We start from the raw sequence: 27,572 nt of genomic DNA on the forward strand, positions 1-27,572 counted from the left end.
CCACTGAAGGAAAAAGCACCCCAGACCATTATGGCGCCCCCTCGCTGTGGCGGGTAGAAAACATCTCAGGTGGGATCTGCTTGTCATGCCAGTAACATTGGAAACCATCAGGACCATCAAGGTTACATTTTTTCTCATCAGAGAATAAAACTTTCTTCCACCTTTGAATGTCCCATGTTTGGTGCTCTCTTGCAAAGTCCAAACAAGCAGTTCTGTGGCGTTCCAAGGAGACGAGGTCTTTGAAAACGTTTTTTGTTGCTGAAGCCCTTCAGTCTCAGATGCCGTCTGATGGTTATGGGGCTGCAGTCAGCACCAGTAAGGGCCTTTGGGTTGAGGATCGTCCAGTGTCTTGACGGACAGCCAATTGGATCCTCCGGCTCAGTGACTTTTTTGGTACATAACCCTCAGGATCATTAAAAAATGTAAGAAATTCCAAATGACTGTCTTACTGCGTCCCACCTCAGCAGCGATGGCGCGCTGTGAGAGACCCTGCTTATGCAGTTCAACAATCCGACCACGTTCAAAAAGGGAGAGTTTTTTTGCATTTGCCATCACAACGTGTGACTACCTGACAGAAAATGACAATGAATCCACATCTTTGCACAGATTTGGCCTTTTAAAGGCATGTGGTCCTAAGCTTTTGATCAGCTAAAAAACAGCCTGTTTCAGTTTATTCGACTTTTTCATTAAATTGAATGCTCAAAAAATGTTTTGTCTCACTCCTATTTCTTCTTGTTGCATGTTGAAGCTCTACTTGGAACCTTGTTAAGATCCAGCCATGCTAAATATGATTTTTTGCCATTTTTCAAGTGGTCTTAAACTTTTGATCAGGACTGTACAAGGCTCTCTTTAATGTGTGAATGTCCATATTGCCTCCTTTAACTGGCTTAATTCATTTTTCCATTGCATTATGCTTTTCTCGTTTCCAGGGTTTTCAGCCACCGCAGCAGCACAGATACGAAGTGGCTGGAACAGGATCTGCTGCGCATGTACAGTGCCTTGCAAAATTATTCACCCCCTTGACTTTTTTCGTATTTTGGTGCCTCACAACCTGGAATTAACATGGTGGATTGTTTACAGGATTTGCATAATTTTATTTACAGAACATGCCCACAACTTTGAAGATATATATATATATATTTTTTTTTTTTAATTGTGAAGCAAACAAATTGGACACAATAATAGAAAAAGTCAATGTGCATAACTATTCACCCCCCCCCCTTAAAGTCAATACTTTGTAGCGCCACCTTTTGCGGCAATCACAACTCCAAATCGCTTTGGATAAGTCTCTATGAGCTTGCCACATCTTACCACTGGGATTTTTGCCCATTCCTCCTTGCAAAACTGCTCCAGCTCCTTCAAGTTGGATGGTTTGCGCTCGTGAACAGCAATCTTTAAGTCTGACCACAGATTTTCTATTGGATTGAGATCTTGGCTTTGACTAGGCCATTCCAGCACATTTACATGTTTCACCTTAAACCACTTAAGTGTTGCTTTAGCAGTGTGTTTGGGGTCATTGTCCTGCTGGAAGGTGAACCTCCGTCCTAGCCTCTTATCACGCACAGAGTGGTACAGGTTTTGCTCAAGAATATCCCTGTCTTTAGTACCATCCATCTTTCCCTCAACTCTGACCAGTTTCCTAGTCCCGGCTGCTGAAAAAACATCCCCACAGCATGATGCTGCCACCACTATGTTTCACTGTGGGGATGGTGTTCTTTGAGTGATGCGATGTGTTGGGTTTGCGCCGGACATAGCGTTTTCTTTGATAGCCGAAAGTTCAATTTTAGTTTCATCAGACCAGAGCACCTTCCTCCATATATTTTGGGAGTCTCCCACATGCCTTTTCGCAAACTCACAATGTGCCTTTTTGTTTTTAGCTGAAAGTAATGGCTTTCTTCTGACCACTCTGCCTTACAGCCCAACTCTATGGAGCGTACAGCTTATTGTCGTCCTATGTACAGATACTCCAGTCTCTGCTGTGGAACTCTGCAGCTTCTCCAGGGTTAACTTAGGTCTCTTTACTGCCTCTCTGATTAATGCCCTCCTTGCCCGATCCGTGAGTTTTGGTGGGCGGCCGTCTCTTGGTAGGTTTACTGTTTTGCCATGTTCTTTCCATTTGGTTATGATAGATTTGATGGTGCTCCTCATCAAAGATTTGCATTTTTATTTATTTATTTTTTTATAACCTAACCCTGACTTGTACTTCTCAACAACTTTGTCCCTTACTTGTTTGGAGAGTTCCTTGGTCTTCATGGCAGTGTTTGGTTAGTGATGCCGCTTGCTTAGGTGTTGCAGCCTCTGGGGCCTTTCAAAAAAGGTGTGTATATGTAATGACAGATCATGTGACACTTAGATTGCACACAGGTGGACATCATTTCACTAATTATGTGACTTCTGAAGGTAATTGGTTGCACCAGAGCTTTTTTTGGGCTTCCTACCAAAGGGGGTGAATACATACGCACATGCCAATTTTCTGTTTTCTATTTCTAAACATTAGTTTTATTTATATATTTTTCTCATTTCACTTCACCAACTTAGACTATTGTGTTCTGATCCATCACATAAAATTCAGATTAAAAAAACATTGAACTTACGGCTGTAATGTAACAAAATAGGAAAAAAGTCAAGGGGGGGGGGGGTGAATACTTTTGCAAGGCACTGTATGTCAATGCATGCTCCCATGTGCAAGCATGGCCACCGCAGCTGGATTGCAGCAGTGGCTGTAACCCCTGGAAACCAGCAATGTATAACACAATTGAAAAATGAATCAAGCCAGCACTGCAGGTAATATAGACAGTAAAATACATTAGTGTCTTGTATTAACTTTGTCTACATGATAAATGTAATTTGAGAGACAACCCCTTTAATAATTGAGGTCTTTCTAATAAAGCCAGCATATAGTATGCTGGTCTTAAATATTTAAAGGAATACAGGATACTTCATAATTGAAACAGGTGTGGGTCCCACAAATGAATAGATTAGCAAGGTGTGCATGTGCGGCTAGCCTCCATCCACCTCTACGGAACAGTGTTCTCTTTGGGGTCCCATTATTGAGGACAAACACCTGACATTTATGGCATATCCCATCAATACGGCAGTAGTGTCTCAGATAGGAATACCTCTAAACGTACTCATGTCAGAAAAGTAATGACACACTAGGCCAACTGTATAGGAAGGATGTCGACGGTGAGCAGGTATACACTGAAGAGAAAGCCACGCTCGCACAGGTGCAGCCTTCTCCTCAAACAGCTGATCAGCGGGGGTGGCGGGTGTTGGACCCCCACCAATCTGATATTGATTAACTATCCTGGGCATAAGTCATCAATATTAAAAGGACAAAGAGGAGACACAAAGCAACCTAGAACCAATTCACACACAGAAAGACCGAAGCGAGGAGAGTGGACAAAGGCCGCCATTGTAACACCTGACTTGTGGCTTTAAAAACTGCATGAAAAAAACTGAACATGGAAACCCAGACTAGTCAGTCCACCCATAAAGCAAAACAAAATGAAGTCAATTAAATTGAAGGAATTTGGCTTGAATTGGCATACTGGCATCAAATTTGTCAATTTTCCTGTTACAAAACAACTTCCTGATTTTTGTAGAACCGTGTAACGGAGACATGATTAAGTAATTTTACATAATTTTGTAGAGCTAAACACGAAAATTACATTGAAAATGCAACATTAGTTCTTGTTTAGAAGATGTTCTTGTTTAGAAAAAAATGCAGAAAAAATTGAAAAATGTGAAAACCTGTTGAATGACAGTGAAAGAAAAAGCATAGGGAAGGCTTTCAAATTTGTGTCAACTGGCTGCAGAATGTCCCTGAAGCTGCATATCCTGTATTCCCATTCAGATGTCTTTCCCCATTAACCACTTCCTGACTGCCTGTAGCCTTTAAAGAGCCTTTTTGCAGAGATTGAAGCGATGCCGCTTGCTGCCCCGGTCCCAGCGGTTACAGTACTACTGCCAGGGGCTGGAAGTCTGCAGAGCTGGATCGGTCTTATGAGACACAGACCACCTCTGCAGTGAGGTTGCGCAAGGAAGACAAGGTCTCCAGGTGCCAGTGGGTGACCTCTCTTCTGTCAGAGAGCGATGCAGGAACAAGCTCTTACAAGAGATTCCTCTATCGAACGAATAAAACATAACATGGCCTATAATACTCCACACATAAATAAGGGTTAATAGTTCCTTGTAACTCCAAGAGACTGAGGAAGGGGAGGGGGAACACAACTCCATAGTTCTGGGTCCGTAGGAAGGAGGCCTCTCCAGCAGCAGCCTCAGTGACGGTTCAGTCCGTCACATTCCCCAAAGGTCTTTGTAAAATAAAAAAAACTAAGGAAAAATAAAAAAAAATGGATAAGCGGCACCACACTCCACAACACAGATTCTAGCCCCTCCCCTGGCGACCAAGACCTTTTCCTCCCATATATCAGAGAAAGAAATAAATAAAATTTCAGTGGCATGTTATGCTAATAATATAATATTCTTTATTTATATAGCGCCAATATATTCATAAATTACATAGCAACAAACAAGTCAACAATTAAAACAAGAGGAACAAGGTCCCTGCTCGCAAGAGCTTACTGTTAAAAATAAAAAACTTGAAAAACTGACTACTTTTTCCCTTGGTTTTGCATTTTCCCTAAAAAAATATTAAAATCAAAATAAAGTCCTAGGTATGACCAGAAAAGGGCCAAAAATTATTTCCATAAACTGGAAAAAAAAGTCATGTTTTTCAAAGACGCATGTACAAAAAAAAAAAAATGAAATGCGCCCAGTCAGGAAGTGGTTAATTGTGGTGAAGTCAGTGACGAACATGAGGAGCATTACAAAACCTGGAGCCCTGCAATGCTGGCATATTACTGCTGATGTGTGTGCATTTTCTTTCTAATGAAGGAAAATCTTTTTACACGCGGGAGATTTATCAAGACTGGCGTTCTCATACCCCATTCTTGAGCCCCTGTACGCTGGAGTGAGAGGTCTCTTAATAAACTAGAAGCATCTCAGCGAGTCAGAAACTCAAATCTATGCCAGCTAGGGGCTGGTGTAAACTTGTGCCATAACTGACGCCAGTTTCTGATGTAAGTTACGGTAAATCTGGGAAGCCATGGTAGGCTCCGCCCCCTCCCACTAATCCCTACCCCTTTAGAAAAATGACTAGAACCTCAAAATGTCACAAATTATGGCATGCACCATCATTTCCGACTTTAACACCCCGATAGTGGGGTAAGTAGCTTGGTAAATACCCTCAGTGTTCTTTCCTTTTTTCCCTCTAACTTCCCAACAAGAACCAATCTCGCATTTACAATGTCATTTTTGTGTTCAACAACTAAACATTATATTAAAAAAAATAGTTAAAGAGCATCTTAAAGGGCAGCTGAAGGTATCTATCTTCATATGTGCCCACATTGCTGAGAAGAATTATGTTTTATTATATGCAAATGAGCCTCTAGGAGCAATGGAGGCGTAGCCATTACCCCTAGAGGCTCAACACCCTAATTGCTCTTAGAGGCTCATTTGCATATATTAAAGCATAATTTTTCTCAGCAACGTGAGCACATATGAACATGGGAGCAACACAGGTACCTTCAGCTGCCAAGTGCACATGGAGCCGGTCAGCCAGTGTCATAGGTGCAAATCTGCTGACATGTCTCCGTTACAAACCTGTGTTGAACAGTGGTATTTGAAGGAACACTAAACACAGAAAATGTACATTAAATAAAAAATATGCCAACACTGCCTCCTTTCATCTCCTCCTTTCTCTTGGTCCTATTTTGTCTCATATTAGTTAAAACTGAGAAATATATAAAAGAAATCTAATCTAAAGCTCAGCCATGCCCCCCCCCCCCCCACCCCCTCCTTATAGTCAGGGGTGCAGAGGTAGCAGGAGCTTGAGGGGGCCCAAAGACCCTTGTGCCAGTATTATAGAAAGTGGAGGGCTCAGTCATAGATTTTAAATTAGGGCCCAGAATCTTCAAGTTACACTTCTGGCTGGAGGGAAAGGTTGGTCAAGAATTTGGCATGAGGATGGGGGGAAGGGTTTGTTGCCGTTTCAGTTTTTGCTTTCGGCAGCATGAGGGCTATGTTCTCCCCTGCCCCTTGCCCCGAAGCACTGAGGGAAGGGGGGCCCACGATAAACTCTTGCACCAAGGCCCATGCGCCTTAAGCTACGCCCTTGCTCACAGTGGTTGTCTATAGGTCACATAGCTGGAGCTGGAGAAGCAGCCTCCTGGCGGTGCGCTATCTGCATTAATACAAATAGATAGAAAAACAAATAAGTTGCAGCACACCACTAAATGCACTAAGGTAAACAGGTGAACGTGTGAACAGGGTCAAATACATGACTAGCATACTTACTATTAGGCTACATGCACACGAACGTTGTTTATTTCAGTGTCCGTTTTTTTTTTTTGTGGATAGGATGCATACCCATTCATTTCAATGGGTCTTCAAAAAATGCAGACAGCACAGTGTGCTGTCTACATCACCATGTCCGTTCCGTAGCCCCGCAAAAAAATATAGAACATGTCCTATTCTTGTCCTTTTTAGGCATTGTTACAATGGATCCCCCCCCCCCCCAAAAAAAAACGGACCGCAAAACACATATGGTCGTGTGCATGTAGCCTTGAGCAGAGTAGAAGAGTATATAGTAGAGGAGTAGGCATCCTCTGTGGAACTTGGAACTCCCACCTGCCTGGTGCTTTTAATCAGTTACAATGGAGCTGGACACTCCGTGTTAAAGTAGGTCCCATCTGATGAGAAGCCACCTTGACGTCTGGTGGATGGGCCCGACATATTTTTTGATCAATTATATGCCCTACGAGCTTCTACCCCGCTTAATAGTAAGTATGCTAGTCATGTATTTGACCCTGTTCACACATTCACCTGTTTACCTTAGTGCATTTAGTGGTGTGCTGCTTCTACATAGGTGCTATGGTAGCTTGCGCCTGCTTTTAAGTCAATTATCTCTGGAGGTGCTGTTCCTTTTTTTTGATTATGCATTAATACAAATAGATATTTAAGCCCCATCCCCTTGACTAATCCATGTCCCCTCTGCTGGCCACCAGCCAAAGATCAGCAGATTAAACCCTGTGTTCTCTGCAAGATTTCTACAAGGGTGTCAGGATACATTTACTATAGTGTCTGCGCCTGTTTTCAGGCGTAAAAGGCCAGTTTTTGGTGGTCTTATTATTTTTAAGTCTCATTTTCCAACTGATTTTGCACCTGGAAGCGTTTTCACCTCTTGCGCCTATTCTGAGTTTTAAGACTTATTCGGAAGTGTTCATACTTTATGTAGGTGCGCCTTATTTAGTTGTAAAAAGTCAGTCTAATTTCTACTCCACTGCAGGCCACCAGATCTTCACTGCCTCTGTTTTGAGTGGTCAATTGCACCACATTTTCATGATCATACTAATTAGACATGTCTTAGTGAATTTGAACCAGTCATACAAGAAAACGACTACCAGATGTCAGAAAAACCAAAAACCTGATTTATAAAGGGATAATGAATGAGATGCTAACAGAAGACTGATCACGCCAATACGTTTTTTTGGTTTTGTTTTTTACTCCCAAAAAAAAAAAAAAAAAGGCGCGCTTAGTAAAAGTGCCCCACTGTGTTATGTCTAGAGCAGGGCATGACTAATCAAAGTTTCTGTTTAAATCCTGCTCCAACCCTCCCATCCCTGTGGTGGGCATCGCAGTATAATATGGTAGCTGGCACAATACCTTCTTCATGCTCCTGGTATGCATTTCCAGGTTTGATGATGAGGCTAGGATTTGTAATTTAGTTTAGAAATACATCTAAAGATGAAATTGTTTAATACACAGATTTTCTTTCGTGGCAATAGTTGAGTAAGTCCTATCTACACAGAGCATTTTAGAAATTATTTTCTTGGTTGGCAGCCTATACTAAAAAGGTAGAAGGCATCATTTAGAAATAGACAAAGTGACCAAATGGGGCCCCGTAAAATAATCCTAAACCATAAGAGAAACACTGTTTGGCTCAATATTCATCTTTCAGTGAAAAGCAAGCCATGGTTTTATTAAATAAAAATATTCAAAATGCCACGCTCAATACTGAACATTGAGTTAGGTGAACATACTGTACAGTTCCTGGAGATATTAGCGGGCGTCCTAGTGATACTAGCTTATGGTTTATAGCTGTGTATAGGAGCAGACAATGTGAGCTGGCCGTTTGGAGCGATTTCATTTGCATTATCTTCCAGGAGTCCAGAAACATCAGCGTTGGGGATGCTGTCATGGTAACTGCTAAAACTGATATTGTCCTCTTTCAGTTCAATGGTCCAGAAAGGAGCGTTGAGCTTCCGGCTCTGGTATTCTCTATACATATACACAGCCCCCACAAATCCCATTAACAGAACCACTACAATTATAATGACCGTCAGGATGATAATGTTAAACTGAGTCCATGACATATCTGCTAAAGCAGATGTACTATTATCAGATGAACTTGTTAGATAAAAAGTTTGCAATGTTGTAGTTATTAAACTTTTGCTTGACACAAGATCTGCCGTAGTAACTGCAGCTGGGGTGCTTGAACTGGTAACATGTCCGTCCAATGTAGGCGTTGCAGGAGTCTCGGTGACCGGATCTAAAAAAAGAACAAACAGCAATTGAAACATGGAAAATCCGTTTTTTATTTCTTCTGATCAAGTGGCCTAGCCCTAGAAGTTTTTATTTGCCCAGCTACAAAGTAGACCTTCCTGTGGATTTCACACTGAAAACATGCAGCAGAGTACAGTACAATGTAAGTCACCTTAGGGCATGCGGTGGCTTTTTAAATCCAAGGATTGCTCCATCTATGATTTTTTTCAGATCTTTATGTGAATTTTGCTGTTTGCGTTGCAAAACCATGGCAGAAATGTTCAGTGTGGCCTAACGGTTCACGCGTGTTCACAAGCCCAGGAAGGCGGTACAAGTTCTGTCTAAGCCCAAGTTCACATTTCAGTTACTTCTATCAGTTATGGTGAGCCAAAACCAGGTGCTGAACAGATGCAAATCGTAGCGCGGCCTACTTATCTCTGAATAAATAACTGAACGGAGGACCCATTCACACGACTGTATGGTCGCCGTGCCAGTGTTGCCATCACGCTCATCGGCTGTTTGAACTCCGCATCTCGGATGTGGACCGAGTGGATCGGCAGAGGGCTTCCAATCCGTGCTTCTGCTCCACAAAAGATAGGTCCTATCTTTTGTGGATCACGTACCCATTCAAGTCAGTCGGTCCACATCCGCGATGCAGGGTTCACATAACCATACGGTCAAGTGAACGGGCCCCAATACGAACCCTATGGCATGTCATGTGCCTAGGTTAGTACTTCAGAGAAATACTATATCCCACATTGCATCAAGTGAATAGTACCTTGTAACACAGTTGTATGGCACAGTTTCCTGTGGATGCTGCCAATTACTGCTGTGTGCAAGGAATGGACGTGGTCATGGTGTGGTCACATTTAGCCTCAAAGACCAGGGCTGCAGTAATTGTTGTAAGGGCCCAGCATCGGTGCCACAGCTCCAGCTCCAAACACTAGGACTCACAATGTTGTCCCCACTGCCCACTTAATATTTGTGTATATCCTTTTGTTTAATACTAAAGGATGAACCACGTGAAAAATGAGAAGGGCGCAATTGTGCTCTAGGAGACATAATGGAGATCACTACACAAAGTTACAACCCTACCATCTATATACAGTATATCACTGCATTCAGAGGCTTCTACTGGCCTTCGGAAATGACTATTTACATTTAACAAACCACAATGATCATTTTTCATGTACGAAGGATCCATTTTTAACAACTCAGGCACATGGCTGTTTTACAGCCTCTGAATTAACCTGAGCCATTACAGATGTGTATGGGGCCATACTGTAAACTGGTTATGCTTCACATTTCATCTGGAGACTTTTTTATTTTTGTCAAATTCCAAATAAAAATGGCGGCATGTTCCATAGCATGCCTTATCATACAAATTGCTTCTAGAAGACAATATTTCTGTAAGGCTGGGTTCAGACCTGAGCGTACTGAACGCATGCGCGATTGTACGGGCGTTTGCAACTGCGCATACAGAGACAAGCGAACGCCCATTGTAGCGCGTTCCCGCTGAAGTCTATGTATGGGAACGCGCGAAAAGACGCCCCAAAGAAGCTCCTGTACTTCTTGGGGCGTCGGGCATTTTACAGCGTGATCGTACGCGCTGTAAAACGCTCAGGTCTGAACCGGCTGTAATAAAGCAGCGTATGAAAGCACCTGATGGAGGTCTACTAAGCAAAAGGCACTTCCTTTGCCACCTATTTCTCCCCCCCCCCCCCCCCATGTGTGACACACAGGACTGCTCTCTGCTAAAAAAAAAAAAAACTAAAAACACCAGTGTTCTGAATTTAGTTCCAAAACATTGCACCAAAATCTCATGACAAATTCTTCACTTTCAATGAATTTCTATCAAGTCACACCTGTGAAAAGTCTGCATCACTGGGGGTCTGTGATTACAGAAAGAGACCCATCAGCAGTACAGAGAGGAGGAAGCAGGGCCGCCATCAGGATACTGTGGTGCTCGCATGACAGCGGCAAGGACACGTGCAAGCACATCTGTGCCCTGATGGCTGCGGATCATACAGAACTGCATCGCAGCTCACAGGTTGGCAACCCCTGTTATACACTAAGGGCACATGTGTAAAAAATGGGGCAGCCAAAAAAAGCTGTGAGAAGAGAAAATGTGCCCTGAAGGACCCATGGCTGTGATCATCTCCGTGAAACTTGCCAAGGAAAAGGAAAAAAAGTGTAGAAACAAGTGCACATGGGACACGATTAAAAAGAAACCCTAAGTTTCCTTCAACTTTTGGGAATATTACGACAGCTCCACTCCATTCAATTGAAGGTGAAACTGCAGAACAAGATACAGCCACATCTTCAGACTTGACCCGCTGTCTGGACCAACACTGAAGGGGCCATGATGTTCCAGAGAGCTCAGCGACCCCTGTCTTCTGCTGATCAGCTGGGAACCTCGGCTCCACCAATCACATCTCTTAATAGTCTATATAAAGGCTCAATTGTAGAGCCGAAACGTCGCCACACTATGGGTGAATAAATCTTTTGGATATTTTTTTATATATATATATATATATACACATATATATATATATATACACACATATATACACACACACACACACACACATACATACATATAGGAGGGCAACTCGTGACCACCAAATCCTGCAGCATGCAGTTGCAGAACACGACCCCATTCATTCCTGCAGGATAACTACTAAACTCAGATACCCCAGCAATCTGGGCTGCAACAGCTGTCGTGCGGCCAGTGTTGACGTACCCTGAGACACATTAACCCCTTCAGGACCCTGCCATTTTTCAGCTTAAGGACCAGGCCGTTAAGAGTCCCAATTAGGCCTCATGCATATGGTTGTGAGACCGTCCTGTGCATTTGGGATAACAATTTGCGGTCCCCAATGCACAGGCAACATCCATGTGGCGGCTGGGACAGATGGAGACCCATTCAACTTGAATGGGGGAAAATAAATAATAATAATAATAATATATAAAAAAAATAGAACATGTTCTATTTTTTGGGAGGTGCGGAGGCACTGACAAACACCACGGAAGCACTCCGTACTGCTTCCTTTCCACACCTCACGGATTGCGGACCCATTCAAGTGAAAGGGTCCGCATCCGTGATGCGGGGTGCACACAGCCGTTGCCCGTGTTCTGCGGACCCACCATATGCGGGCCGCAATACGGCCATGGCTGGTCAACAGCCGTGTGCATGAGCCCTTACCCCGTACACACGGAGGATTAAAAGCCACTGACCAATCAAGTCCATTCTTTCATTTGGACAACCTGCTCAGGAAAAACTGAAGCTGAAAACGGACCACCATTTTCTGTGTATGGCAAACGCTGTGGCTTCTGTGGTGTCACAGCAATGAAGGGGAACACCTATGTCAGCCAGTAAATGATGCTACCCCAGCAGCAGGCCAACCTGCTTTCCCAGTCTAACACCATGAGCTAGTGACATTATGTCACGGTCACACCGCATCTCACTGGTTTCAATCAGACATGACTCACTGCTTTCTACAGCAAGACGTGATGTTGCTATGTGGTTATCACAATGGCGTATAGGGAATGCTGAGAAAAAGGCCTCATTTTGTGGTCTGCAAAATCTAGATACCAGCCGCATACATGCTGCAATTTCCTAATGAACTGCAAAACAGACAATAGGCCATGTTATATAATTTGCAGAGAGGCTGCATGGATGTGGACAGATGATATCCGTGTGCTGTCCGCATTTTCTGCAGCCCCTAGAAATGAATGGTTCAGTGCGATCTGCAAAAAAATGCATGAGGCCTTAGTCCTAAGAAATGGTCAGTGTTAACCATAGTAACTAATGACATAACTTCTAGCCCTAACCTAAAAACCAGAATGGCCCTTAGACTTTAAAGGGGTTCTCCAGAATTTAACAATTGATGACCAATGATAGGTCGCCAATAACAAATCAGCAGGGGTCCAACACCTGGCACCCCCATCAATCAGCTGTTCGGGAGTAGCTCTGGCACTATACAGCTCCATCTGTTGTCTAGTGGACGAAGCTGGTCACTGCAGCCCTGTTCCCAATGAAGGGCATGGGAGCAACCCTGCAGTTACCAGCTCCGGAGAGTGGCCATCACATGGCAGCAGCACTTCCACATTTGGTAACACAGTGCTTACTGGTTTCCTGTGGCAGACTTCACAATTTGTAGGCACAAGGACCAGTCTATTAGCCCGCTAATTTAGAGTTAAAGCTCTTGGGGGTGTGAGTGCTCGGGGCTTGTCATCAATAAGCACTCCAGCATTCCTGCTGGTTGACCATGTAAATCTCCAGGGCCACTTTAGTGCATTGTAGGGCTTCGGATGTGAAGAATATCACGAGTGGCATTATTTAGTGCAGAGCAATTCCTTGACAGGACATCACACCTGTCACAAATGCCCCAAAGGTACCTCAGCTTGGGAGGTGTCCAAACTGGCAGTCACATTCACTTCCAGAGTGCCAATCATTCTCCAGGAGCCAGCCTTCCAAAACCATCATCAGTGATGACCTACAAATTTCCTTTGTGCATTAGGTTATAGTAGTAGTACTGCCATACAGAGGCGACGAATCAGAGGACAACCATTTACATGTAAAGTTCCACAGACCGGACAAATGGTGCACATGCATTCTCAGATCACCTATACAACAGTAATTGCCTTATAACCCTCAATGGTATCAGGTAGGAATCTAGCCCTTATATAGTATCTGCCATCACTACCGCATGGGGTCACATTTTCAACCCTCTAAAGGCCTTTTTAGGGTATGGCCGCAAAGGATGGATTTGCTGCAGATTTCACCCTGTGAAAACCATGGTGGATATTAGTATCATAAATCCACAACACAGGTCAATTTACATTGTAGATTTTATTTTACAGCATAATCCACAGCGTTTGTGTCCAGTGAGAACATACCCCAACACAGGCTGATGGCCAGACAAGTGAACGCTCATTCCCAAATACTGCCCTATGTAATAACTTATTAAAGGGGTTGGCCCATCTCTCACAATGATGGCATATCGCTAGGATACGCCACCTATGTCAGATAGATGCAGGCCCCACACCTATCTCTCTGGCCTCCTTAAAGCGAAGGAGAAAGGTTGGGCATGAGTGACACGCTCTCCATTCACTTCTATAGAAGCTCAAAAACGAGCCAAGCCAGCACAAGGCAAATAGAAGTGACCAGAGGGTTACCACCTTTAACATGGCAGTAAATCTTGTGTATGTGGTGTCGTCATTCACCATGGACAGCGCACACATCCATTTATTTAGTTGTGTTTATCGTTTTCCACAGACCATGGGTGGACCAAACACTGACGCCTAGGGATCTGTGAAAATGCACAGCACAGACTGTGCAGTGCTGCTTCTCGGAGACATCTGCACCTTCTGTTGCATCGGCTCTGCTCTGCTTTTGCAGCATGCGGAGGAGAATCCTATACAGTCATGTGAAAAAATTAGGACACCCTTTGAAAGCATGTGGTTTTTTGTAACATTTTTAATAAAAGGTTATTTCATCTCCGTTTCAACAATACAGAGAGATTAAAGTAATCCGACTAAACAAAGAAAACTGAAGAAAAGTCTTTTCAAGATCTTCTGTAAATGTCATTCTACAAAAATGCCTATTCTAACTGAGGAAAAAGATAGGACACCCTTGCCCCTAATAGCGAGTGTTACCTCCTTTGGCTGAAATAACTGCAGTGAGACGGTTCTTGTAGCCATCTACCAGTCTTCGACATCGGTCTGAGGAAATTTTACCCCACTCCTCAATGCAGAACTTTTTCAGCTGTGAGATGTTTGAGGGGTTTCTTGCACGTACAGCCCTTTTCAAGTCACCCCACAGCATCTCAATGGGATTCAAATCTGGACTTTGACTTGGCCATTCCAGGACTCTCCATTTCTTCTTTTTCAGCCAATCTTTGGTTGATTTACTAGTATGTTTTGGGTCATTGTCATGTTGCATGGTCCAGTTCCGCTTCAGCTTTAATTTTCTAACTGATGGTCTCACATGTTCTTCAAGCACCTTCTGATACACAGTAGAATTCATCGTGGATTCTATGATGGTGAGCTGACCAGGTCCTGCTGCAGCAAAGCAGCCCCAAACCATGACACTTCCACCTCCATGCTTCACAGTTGGTATGAGGTTCTTTTCTTGGAATGCTGTGTTTGGTTTACGCCAAACATGTCCTCTGCTGTTGTGTCCAAATAATTCAATTTTGGACTCATCTGTCCAAAGAACATTATTCCAGAAGTCCTGGTCTTTGTCAACTTTATCTCTGGCAAATGTCAGTCTGGCCTCGATGTTTCTCTTGGAAAGCAAAGGTTTCCTCCTTGCACACCTCCCATGCAAGTTAAACTTGTACAGTCTCTTTCTGATTGTAGAGGCATGTACTTCTACATCAACAGTAGCCAGAGCCTGCTGTAGTTCTCGAGATGACACTTTAGGGTTTTTGGAGACCTCTTTTAGCATCTTGCGGTCTGCTCTTGGGGTGAACTTGCTGGGGCGACCAGTCCTGGGCATGTTGGCAGTTGTTTTGAAAGCCCTCCACTTGTAGACTATCTTCCGGACAGTGGAATGGCTGATTTCAAAATCTTTTGAGATCTTTTTAAATCCCTTCCCAGACTCATAGGCTGCTACAATCTTTTTTCTGAAGTCCTCTGACAGCTCTTTTGCTCTCACCATGGTGCTCACTCTCACTTCAACAGTCAGGAGCACACCAAACTAAATGTCTGAGGTTTAAATAGGGCAAGCCTCATTCAACATGCAGAGTAACGATCTACTAATTATGTGCACCTGGTGTGATATACCTGTGTGAGATCTGAGCCAATTTAAGAGGGAATACATGTGAGGGTGTCCTATCTTTTTCCTCAGTTAGAATAGGCATTTTTGTAGAATGACATTTACAGAAGATCTTGAAAAGACTTTTCTTCAGTTTTCTTTGTTTAGTTGGATTACTTTAATCTCTCTGTATTGTTGAAACGGAGATGAAATAACCTTTTATTAAAAATGTTACAAAAAACCACATGCTTTCAAAGGGTGTCCTAATTTTTTCACATGACTGTATATACTGTCTATGGACCTATACTCTGCATGCTGCACAAGATGAAGCTCTGAGAAACGTCGGCACTTTCCATGCAGGTTTAGGTACCCTATTATTTATTTTACACTTGCAGTAAAATAATTAGACTGTTTGAAGCAGACTGTGGGCTCTGGCGAGTACAGCAGCCTCTTCTTAGGCCAGTAACATTAACGTGTATCAGTCACATGGCCTAGGCATAGCTCTGTCCCATTCAAGTGAATGAGGATGAGCTGAGATACAAAAGCACAGCTGCTATATAATGTACAGCACACGATTGGTGAGGCAACATTGCTCACCGAAACACTACAGCCTCCTCACAGCTGATCAGTGGGGGTCCTGGGAGACAGACCCCCGCCAACTTAATATTGATGACCTATCCAAAATATTTAAAAAAACATTTACAGTGCTTTGAAAATGTATTCATACCCCTTGAACTTTTCAAAAAATTTTGTTTTTCATGTTACACACAAACTTAAATGTATTTTATTGGGACTGTATGCGAGACCCACACAAAGTAGCAAGTACAGGTCCTTCTAAAAAAATTTGCATATTGTGATAAAGTTCATTATTTTCTGTAATGTACTGATAAACATTAGACTTTCATATATTTTAGATTCATTACACACAACTGAAGTAGTTCAAGCCTTTTATTGTTTTAATATTGATGATTTTGGCATACAGCTCATGAAAACCCAAAATTCCTATCTAAAAAAATTAGCATATCATGAAAAGGTTCTCTAAACGAGCTATTAACCTAATCATCTGAATCAAATAATTAACTCTAAACACCTGCAAAAGATTCCTGAGGCTTTTAAAAACTCCCAGCCTGGTTCATTACTCAAAACCGCAATCATGGGTAAGACTGCCGACCTGACTGCTGTCCAGAAGGCCATCATTGACACCCTCAAGCAAGAAGGTAAGACACAAAGAAATTTCTGAACGAATAGGCTGTTCCCAGAGTGCTGTATCAAGGCACCTCAGTGGGAAGTCTGTGGGAAGGAAAAAGTGTGGCAGAAAACGCTGCACAACGAGAAGAAGTGACCGGACCCTGAGGAAGATTGTGGAGAAGGACCGATTCCAGACCTTGAGGGACCTGCGGAAGCAGTGGACTGAGTCTGGAGTAGAAACATCCAGAGCCACCATGTACAGGCGTGTGCAGGAAATGGGCTACAGGTGCCGCATTCCCCAGGTCAAGCCACTTTTGAACCAGAAACAGCGGCAGAAGCGCCTGACCTGGGCTACAGAGAAGCAGCACTGGACTGTTGCACAGTGGTCCAAAGTACTTTTTGGGGGAGAAAGCAAATTTTGCATGTCATTCGGAAATCAAGGTGCCAGAGTCTGGAGGAAGACTGGGGAGAGGGAAATGCCAAAATGCCTGAAGTCCAGCGTCAAGTACCCACAGTCAGTGATGGTCTGGGGTGCCATGTCAGCTGCTGGTGATGGTCCACTGTGTTTGATCAAGGGCAGGGTCAATGCAGCTAGCCATCAGGAGATTTTGGAGCACTTCATGCTGCCATCTGCTGAAAAGCTTTATGGAGATGAAGATTTCATTTTTCAGCACGACCTGGCACCTGCTCACAGTGCCAAAACCACTGGTAAATGGTTTACTGACCATGGTATTACTGTGCTCAATTGGCCTGCCAACTCTCCTGACCTGAACCCCATAGAGAATCTGTGGGATATTGGGAAGAGAAAGTTGAGAGACGCAAGACCCAACACTCTGGATGAGCTTAAGGCCGCTATCGAAGCATCCTGGGCCTCCATAACACCTCAGCAGTGCCACAGGCTGATTGCCTCCATGCCACGCCGCATTGAAGCAGTCATTTCTGCATAAGGATTCCCGACCAAGTATTGAGTGCATAACTGAACATAATTATTTGAAGGTTGACTTTTTTTGTATTAAAAACACTTTTCTTTTATTGGTCGGATGAAATATGCGAATTGTTTTAGATAGGAATTTTGGGTTTTCATGAGCTGTATGCCAAAATCATCAATATTAAAACAATAAAAGGTTTGAACTACTTCAGTTGTGTGTAATGAATTTAATATATAAATATATGAAAGTCTAATGTTTATCAGTACATTACAGAAAATAATGAACTTTATCACAATATGCTAATATTTTTAGAAGGACCTGTATGTGTGAAGTGAAAAGAAAAATGAGATTACACTTACTGGTAATCGGTTTTCTTCGAGAATATGACAGCACCCATGGAGAGACTGCCTCCTACTCCTCAGAACAGCAAATAGGACCCACTTCAAAAGAGGGACCACCCACACCACCTCCAGTCCTTTTCCAAGAACTAAGACATAAGATAAACACTTTTTTTTTTTTGGGGGGGGGGGGGGGGGGATTAGCCAGGTGCTGTCATAGGCTCAAAGAAAACCGATTACCAGCAAGTGTAATCCCATTTCCCCCCCCCTCACCTATGACAGCATCCATGGAGATATAAGCGAGATCCATCTAGGGTGGGAGAACATCCTGAAGAACTTTAAGGCTAAATATCAGGCCTTCATTAGAAGGCAGATTAAATTTATGTTTGAAAAAAGTATGCGGAGAACATGTGGCAGCCCTGCTCTATAGAAGCGGAAGCCTTCTCTGCCCAATTAGTAAAGACTGATCTAGTAGAGTGAGCCCTGAACCCCGATGGTTGAACAGCTCCCTTGGAAGAGTATGCCAAGTAAATAGCCTGCCTGATCCAACTAGCGATAGTCTGGGAAGATGCAGCGAAGCCCCACTTACTACCCTGAAAGTTCAGTGAAATTTTGAGACTGGCTAAGGGAACCGAAGTCCCAGGTTCCCTGCAGTAGCAGAGACTCTACATAGGCTCCCCAACCAAAGGGGCTGGCATCCGTGGTCACAGAGAGAACTGCATCTCTGTGCCAGGGAACACCTTTTTGTAGATTTTGAAGATTCATCCACCACTCCAGAGAAAGAAACGTCTGGGATGATAGCTGAAACTCCCGCTCCAGAGAGAGAGAGAGTACTCCTGTCCCAAACCTTCCGAATCTGAAGGGGCCTTGAGTGGTACTAGGCCCATTCCACTCCCAGAATTGCAGCAGTCATCAGCACAGACATGGCTTCTCTTAGGGAAGCTACCTGCCGAGAAAGAAGGTTCTGAATCCTTAATGAGATCAGCAGAGCTTTGTGTAAGGGCAAAAGACACATCTGGGACTTTAAATCTAAGATCATCCCCAAAAAACTGCACTTTTGACTCTGTTGCCAACTGGACTTTTCTAAGTTCATCTCCCATCCTAGTTTGTCCAGAACCTCTGTCAACCAGGTAATATGTACTTCCAAGATGTGATCTGACTTGGCGAGGAGCAGAAAAATCGTATAGTGATAATTCACTACGTCCTCTCACATGAGCCATCATCTCTGCAATAATCTTCGCAAACACCCTTGGGGCCTTAGACAGTTCAAAGGGAAGGGCCTGAAATTGGGCATGCATAATTCCGCTCTAAGAGAACTGGTACTCTCAAAATCTTTTGGTGGTGGGGATGGATAGGAACATGATAATAAGCATCTCTGAGATCCACTGTGGCCATGTAACAGTCTGTGAAGAGGTAGTTCACTGCTGACCTGATGCATTCCATCCCAAAAATTTTGTTTAGGGAATAAACCTCTGAAATAATTGCTGCTTGCCTTGTGGGGTCTGTACGATTATCAACAAAAATCTTTCTTCCGGAAGCCACTGAAAATTTAATTTTAAGCCCTCTTTTATAATAGCATTTATACATGGGCTGTTGGAGATTTTTTGCCACTGACTTGAAAAGTGAGAGACGACCACCCACTGGAGGCCTGGCATCATTGGGGCTGCTTTTTTGAAGCCTCTGCCCCGGAAAAAATAAACCCCTTTGACTTTTTTTGCCGCTTCTGTATATGGTCTAGATCTTTCTCCTCCCTGAAAACTTCCCTGTTTAACTTGGGGCGGAAAGATTTTTTAGGTGGCTGACTAATAGAAGGAAAACCCCTCTTTTTATCAGAGGTCTTCACAAGATCGTCGAGGACCAGGCCAAATAAGAATTCCCCTTGACACGGAATGCCACAAAGCTTAGCCTTAGAGCTAGCATCTCTGCTCCAGCTTTTGAACCTGATAGCGCTACGGGCTGAATTGGATAAAGCGGAAGCCCTGGCTAATAATCTTAGGGAGTCAGCCGAAGCATCCGCCATAAAATCTAGGGCATTATAAAAAGTAGGAAATGAGGATAACAACTGCGCCCTAGGGGTACCCCCTTTAATGTGATCCTCCAACTCCTTCATCCATGCCTTAAGGGATCTAGCTACCAAAGTTGCAGCAATAGCTGGTCTAAAGGCCGCCGCCGAGTATTCCCAATTCTACTTTAAATAGATGTCTGCCCTTCTATCCAATGGGTCCTTTAGATAACCCATATCATCAAATGGAAGCGCAGTTTTTTTTTTTTAGCTATTTTGGCCACAGGGGCATCTAGCTTAGGGGCTCTATCCCAAGAGGCAGTCATCTTCTCCTCAAAGAGGTATTTACGTTTCACAGAGGAGGGAACTTCCTATCAGGCTTTTTCCATTCTTTAGCAATAACAGTCTGAATATTTTAATACACAAAGACTTTTTCTTTTAGGGCCCAGACCCTCAAACATAAGAGTCCTGAACAGACTGCGTTGGCTTTTGGCCATCTAATCCCACATAGTAGCTCGCACAACCTTAACTAGGGAATTAATGTTCTCTGTATGAAAAAGCAGCTTCCCCATCAGAGGAGTCATTTGATGAAAAGCATTCTCCCTCTTCTTCCAATACAGAAAGTACATCACCGTTGCTAGAGAAGGGATTTGATGCAGCTGCAGAGGTACTAGGGCGGCTTTTTAGCAGACCACTAACCGACTCTTTAACCTCCTCCCAGATCATCTGCTTGATGCTGCCCCTCAGAGATGGAGCTTCCTCCTCCATTAACTTACTTACACAAGCCTGGCAAAGGGTATTTTTTTTTTTTTTACATATAGCACACCCCTTGTCTTTTGATCTGGAGACCTTTCTAGACTCCTTAGACACAGAAGATGACCCCCATGAGTAATCAGCAATATGCACATAGAGGGATCACTCCTCTTACCCCACCCCGGTACAGGCGTATCATTGGTGTTTTCAGTGGCTTCTGCGCGTTGAGACTGCTCCATGTTCAGACACTGGATCTTCCAAATGGAGGAACTGCCCGCTTCTTCAGCCAGCAGGGCAGTGAGCTGGCTGGGCTTTTCTCACCTGGGCACGCACACCGGCTCCCCCCCACTTCCGGCTTACAGGGATAGCTTCCCTCTACTGTCGCACCGTTAGTACGTTACAGTCCAGGCTGCGGTGTCCGTGAGCACGCCACTCGCTGTGCTGACAGCTGGACATGAGACACGGCCGCAGAGGGCCGAAGCGTCAGGAAAGTAACCCCCCCTGGACAGAGAAGGAGCAGGGAGAAAAGAGGCCCAGACTTAGCAGCGGCTCCTAAAGGAGACTTACGCCGCATGGGTAAGCCTTCCCACACACTTATAAACAGTCGGGGCGCCCGCAGCTCCATTTATTGACGGTTTCCAACTCCCTCCTGGCCCCTTAGGACAGGAAACAGAACTGGAGGTGGAGAGGGTGATCCCTCTTTTAAAGCGGTTTCTGGCTCCCGTTTCCTGTCCTGAGGAGTAGGAGGCGGTCTCTCCATGGGTGCCATCATAGGAGAGGGGGAAAACGATACAAGGTTTTCAATCAATAAAAATCTGGAAAGTGTAGCATGCGTTTGTAATTTATTCTCACTATAACTACAGCTGTTCTGTGAAGGCCTCAGAGGTTTGTTAGAGAACATTGGTGATCAAACAACATAATGAAAACCAAGGAACACCAGACAGGTCAGGGATAAAGTTGTGGCAAAGTGTAAAGCAGGGTTAGGTTATAAAAAAAAAATATATATATATCCCAAAGGCTACATGCACACAAACGTGGCGTTTTGCGAATCCGCAAAACAAGGATACCTTCCCATTTGTGTTCCGCGATCTGCATGCTGCATATGCTGCGGCTATCATAGAAAATGCCTATTCTATTTTTTTGCAGGGCCATGGCACAGAGCAATGACAGCACACGGTGTGCAGCAAGTATCTGTTTCAGCCCCATAGAAATGAATGGATCCGCACCCGTTCCGCAAAATTGCGGAACGGATGCGGACTCATTCATAAGGTCGTGTGAATGTAGCCAAAGTCTGAACATCTCACGAAGCACCGCTCAATTCATCATCCAAAAATGAAAGGAGTATAGCACAACTACAAACGTAGCAAGACACGGCAGCCCACCTAAACTGACAGCCTTGGCAAGGAGAGCACCAATTAGAGAAGCAGCCAAGAGGTCCATGATCACTCTGGAGGAGCTGCAGAGATACAGGACAACTATTAGTGATGTACTCCACAAATCTGCCCTTTATGGAAGTGTAGCAAGAAGAAAGCCATTTTTGAAAGCAAGACATAAGTCCCATTTGCAGTTTGCCACAAGCCATGTAGGGGACACTGCAAATATGTGGAAGAAGGTGCTCTGGTCAGATGAGACCAAAGTTCACGTTTTTGGCCTACATTCAAAACGTTATATGCGGCAGAAAACTAAGGCTACTTTCACACTAGCGTTCGATCGGATCCGTTCTGAACGGATCCGATCATAATAATGCAGACGGAGGCTCCGTTCAGAACGGACCCGTCTGCATTATATTGGCATATAAAAGCTAAGTGTGAAAATAGAGTCGGACGGATCCGTCCAGACTTTCAATGTAAAGTCAATGGGGGACGGATCCGCTTGAAGATTGAGCCATATTGTGGCATCTTCAAACGGATCCGTCCCCATTGACTTACATTGTAAGTCTGGACGGATCTGCAAGCAGCGTTCAGCTGTCCGCCTGTCCGTGCGGAGGCTGAACGCCGCCAGACTGATGCATTCTGAGCGGATCCGCATCCATTCAGACTGCATCAGGGCTGGATGAAAGCGTTCGGGTCCGCTCGTGAGCCCCTTCAAACGGAGCTCACGAGCGGACAGCCGAACGCTAGTGTGAAAGTAGCCTTACACTACACATCACCCTGAACACAATCATCCCCACCGTGAAACATGGTGGTAGCAGCATCATGCTGTAGCGATGCAGGGACAGAGAAGATGGTCCAGAGATGATGGCAAGATGGATGGAACTAAATACAGGGCAATCCTGGAGGGGGGAGGGAAACCTGGTAGAGGCTGCAAAAGACTTGAGACTGGGGCGGAGGTTCACCTTCCAGCAGGACAACAATCCTAAACGTACAGCCAAAGCTACAAGGGAATGGTTTAGATCAAAGATCATGTGTTAGAATGGCCCAAAGTACAGACCTAAATCCCATTGAGAATCTGTGGACAAACTTAAAAATTGCTGTTCACAGACGCTCTCCATCCAATCTGACGGAACACAAGATATTTTGCAAAGAAGAATGGGCACAAATTTCAGCCTCTAGATGTGCAAAGCTGGTAGAGACATTCCCCAAAAGACTTGAAGCTGTAATTGCAGCGAACGGTGGTCCTACAAAGTACTGACTCAGGGGGGCCGAATACAAATGCATACCCCAGTTTCCAGATTTTTATTTATTTATTGCAATTTTTGAAAACCAAGTATCATTTTCTTTTCACTTCACATACTCTTGCTACGTTGTGTTGGTCTACCACATAAAATTCCAATAAAATACACTTAGGGCCCTTTCACACCTGCGTTATAGTCTTCCGGCATAGAGTTCCGTCGTCGGGGCTCTATGCCGGAAGAATACTGATCAGGATTTTCCTAATGCATTCTGAATGGACAGTCCGTCCTTCAGGATGCATCAGGATGTCTTCAGTTCCGGAACGGAACGTTTTTTGGCCGCAGCAAATAGCGCAGCATGCTGCGCTTTTTGCTCCGGCCAAAAATCCGGAACACTTGCCGCAAGGCCGGATCCGGAATGAATGCCCATTGAAAGGCATTGATCCGGATCCGGCCTTAAGCTAAACGTCGTTTCGGCGCATTGCCGGATGCGACGTTTAGCTTTTTCTCAATGGTTACCATGGCTGCCGGGACGCTAAAGTCCTGGCAGCCATGGTAAACTGTAGTGGGGAGAGGGGAGCAGCATACTTACCATCCGTGCGGCTCCCGGGGCGCTCCAGAGTGACGTCAGGGCGCCCCAGGCGCATGGATGACGTGATCGCATGGATCACATGATCCATGCGCATGGGGCGCTCTGACGTCATTCTGGAGCGCCCCGGGAGCCGCACGGATGGTAAGTATGCCGCTCCCCCGCTCCCCACTACTACTATGGCACCCAGGACTTTAATAGCGTCCTGGGTGCCATAGTAACACTGAAAGCATTTTGAAGACGGATCCGTCTTCAAATGCTTTCAGTACACTTGCGTTTTTCCGGATCCGGCGTGTAATTCCGGCAAGTGGAGTACACGCCGGATCCGGACAACGCAAGTGTGAAAGAGGCCTTAAATTTGTGGGTTTAATGTGACGTTCAAGGGGTATGAATACTTTTTCAAGGCACTATAAATTCATATTGTATTGCAATTACTTTCATGATTGTGAAAAATAGCCCGATGCAGATTTATTACTCATTAGTGGCCATTCAGAGCTTAGTCAGAACTGACTTACTGAGGGTACAGCCCTGGGGATTCGGGCTACGGTTTTCATTGACCACTGGTAGGACATCCCTTTTCCAGCCTAGCAGTGCACGAAGGAAGTGGATGATCAAGAGTGGGGGGGGGGGGGGGAAGACACACGAACCAACAACTGACCCTTCACAGACTTTGGGCCGAGGAGAAGCTGCTGCTCGATGAGTGGAGGTGAAGTGATGCATTCACATGCAGCAATCACCTCCACAGTATGAGAACACATGGTCGCTATTGTAGTCACTCGTCCTCATACAGCTGCATTGTTTCTGGGCAGCAGAAAGCAGTTCACACAGCATGATCTGCTGCCCAGAAACGATGATTGGTGTGCCTGCACCGAGCATTTCACTTGTTGATCGCCCGCACCCTGGAAAAAGTCTATGGAGTACCAATATGCCTCAGACTTTCCCTGCCATCCATCAGCGCAGGGCACACTCTGAACGGCACAGGTAGCGCATTGAACGCAGGCGGCTATTATAGCTAAATGATTACATAGATGGCAGATATACTATAGTATTCAGGTTTGGACACTCTGCCTCTAAAAGGTTCCCCATCTCTGGTATAGACGATCGCTTGGCCCCATACTGTGCCGTGTTTATGTGGACGTAATCATCGGTCAGCGGGCATTAGGGACAGAAAGTCTGCCCATGTACAGGTACCCTATAGTGACCCTCCACCCAGGAGCTCCAAAGTGACATAGTCTGTAGCTCTGGATCCTCAAATCTTCCTCCTTTTGAGCAGAGTTCCCATAGAGGAGAGGTGCGATCTGCGACTACAGTACAGCGGGGGTCTCAGACTACCTCCGGGGCACATGCTCTACCCTACAGGAAGTGCCATGAAGCATAATCATGACCTCATAGGAACCGACTTACGTATCATATAGTGCGGACTGGGGGGGGCACTTAAATGGTGACTGAAGAAGATCCCGGTAAGTGATTGTAGCACGTTGCGCCATTTTGTTCATAAATAAAATCTGCAACTGTTCCAGCCGGCCATCAAGGACTCGGTTTGCTGCAGCAGCTACTGAGATTCTACACTGCACCAGTCCTGCCGGTTGGTGGGCCCAGGACACCCCTCTTTCCCTGCCCTGGGGGGCGCCCCCTTTCTTCAGTCACTCGCAACAATAGGAATCATTTTCCTTTAGAAAAACTTGCTCATAGCGACAATTTACAGGGGGCACAGACCTGTCCTATGAATGTCTCAGCCAACGGCAGCGATTTCATTCAGCCATACCACAACGTGACGTATTGCTGGACGGCGCATTCAGCTCCACACACAAGCAGGAGGCTGCGTTCACAGCACGTTTTGCCATCCATTTAACGTATATGATTTTTTCAATGGAACTCTATGGTGACAGAGGCCAGAATCGAGATCCAGGCTAAGGGTCCCTTGGTATAGCACAAATTAAAGGAATCCGCAGCACTCTTCCACTTAAAAAAAACCCCTGATGTGTTTATTTAGCTGAGCAGCATACAAGTGCGACGTTTCGACTTATAATAGCTGGCTCGATTAAGACTATTATAAATCGAAACGTCGCAATTGTATGCTGCTCAGCTAAATAAACACACCGAATGTTTTTGCAAAATGAAAGTGCTGCGGATTCCTTTAATTTAGAGGCCTCTGTATGGCATCTGTATGGTATCCGTTAACGTATACTGTTGCTTACAGTGGAACCCTATGGTGACGGACGCCCCTATATGGCGGCTGTCTGAGGCATCCGTTAACGTATACTGTTGCTTACAATGGAACCCTATGGTGACGGACGCCCCTATATGGCGTCTGTCTGAGGCATCCGTTAACGTATACTGTTGCTTACAATGGAACCCTATGGTGACGGACGCCCCTATATGGCGTCTGTCTGAGGCATCCGTTAATGTATACTGTTGCTTACAATGGAACCCTAGGGTGACGGACGCCCCTATATGGCGTCTGTCTGAGGCATCCGTTAATGTATACTGTTGCTTACAATGGAACCCTATGGTGACGGACGCCCCTATATGGCGTCTGTCTGAGGCATCCGTTAATGTATACTGTTGCTTACAATGGAACCCTAGGGTGACGGACGCCCCTATATGGCGTCTGTCTGAGGCATCCGTTAACGTATACTGTTGCTTACAATGGAACCCTAGGGTGACGGACGCCCCTATATGGCGTCTGTCTGAGGCATCCGTTAATGTATACTGTTGCTTACAATGGAACCCTAGGGTGATGGACGCCCCTATATGGCGTCTGTCTGAGGCATCCGTTAACGTATACATTTTTTGTACACGTTAAACAGATGGCAAAAACGTTATGTGAACCCAGCAAAAGTGACGCAGATCCGCTCGTGGCCTGGCAGTGAGTGGAGCTAAACCACGAGCGGGCACCTGCTGTGGCGTCCAGCGGTGTCTGTCTGAACAGGTCCCTTCATGGCACAGTCGTGGCTTAAACCGCCAGCCATGCAAAATAATAGGAGGCAGCCACCATGGAGGGATAACCCCTCGTGTGAACGTCCCCTAACAGCAGCATATCTCCCCATGAAATAAAAAAAGGACAGAGGGGTTAAAATCCCACATGCCCACGCCTCATCTCCCCACACATGACAATGCTCGCTACCTCAGACCCCGCGGAGCCGGCATCAGGTGCAGCAGCCAGGCCTGAGCCATAGGAACAACAGGCATTGTGACGTCGCCGGAACAAAGACCGCAAGAGCGAACGGCACCGTCTACAGAGCGTCCTAACAGAGCGGCCATGATGCTGGAGAGCAAGCCCCGTATATTCACCTTCAGTCGTGCGGCCTCTGGTGACGGGGACGGTCGGTGCCGGGGTCACCGCTGCTGAGGTCTCCGCGGCGCCAGTGCTCGGCAGTCCGAGCTCCCTGTAGCCGGCCACAGTCCCCGGGTCCTGGGTTAACCCCTGAAACGCCGTAGTCGCTGCCTCTGTCGCATTCACAAGTAGTGTGATTGTTTCGGTTCCGGAACCGTTCACCGGCGTTGTAATCCCCGTAGAATTCAGATCTTCCGGGAAAGTCGTCGTCGTCTCATTCAAGCCAGAGCTCCTATAGCTACGTAGAAGCACAACGGCGGCCGCCAGATATAACGCCATCCCTGCTCGTACAGCCATCTCCCATTTTCCTGCTCAGGGATCCCGGCCTCGCCTAAACGACAGCAGCGATCTCCTCCACAACACCCCGAGCACAGGCACCGTACCTACTGCTCATTGCCTGACAATGCGGCTAACACCTGTGTTTGAGTGGCAGCGCCTTCATCCAATCACAGGCT

The 27,572-nt window shown here is 45.2% G+C and overlaps 1 protein-coding gene across 1 annotated transcript; it reads right to left on the reverse strand.

Annotated features, from left to right (window-relative positions):
* Positions 1-8,011: 8,011 nt before the first annotated feature.
* MEGF9 (multiple EGF like domains 9) lies at positions 8,012-27,545 on the reverse strand. Its single transcript, XM_044305359.1, has 2 exons — positions 27,075-27,545; positions 8,012-8,614 (listed from the first exon to the last, which is right to left on the reverse strand). The coding sequence occupies exons 1-2, from the start codon at positions 27,412-27,414 to the stop codon at positions 8,151-8,153; spliced, it is 804 nt and encodes a 267-aa protein (XP_044161294.1). The 5' UTR covers positions 27,415-27,545; the 3' UTR covers positions 8,012-8,150.
* Between the last annotated feature and the right edge of the window lie 27 nt (positions 27,546-27,572).

The sequence above is a fragment of the Bufo gargarizans genome, chromosome 9 (assembly GCF_014858855.1).
Source record: "Bufo gargarizans isolate SCDJY-AF-19 chromosome 9, ASM1485885v1, whole genome shotgun sequence".
NCBI classification, from domain to species: Eukaryota; Metazoa; Chordata; class Amphibia; order Anura; family Bufonidae; genus Bufo; species Bufo gargarizans.

Bases quoted from the DNA above. Each gene is read 5' to 3' on its own strand.
- MEGF9 (XM_044305359.1), bottom strand. From the start codon at position 27,414: ATGGCTGTACGAGCAGGGATGGCGTTATATCTGGCGGCCGCCGTTGTG. The intron at 8,615-27,074 runs GTGAATATACGG...TTCTTTTTTTAG, and splicing joins CAGAGGCCGCACGACTGAAG to ATCCGGTCACCGAGACTCCT.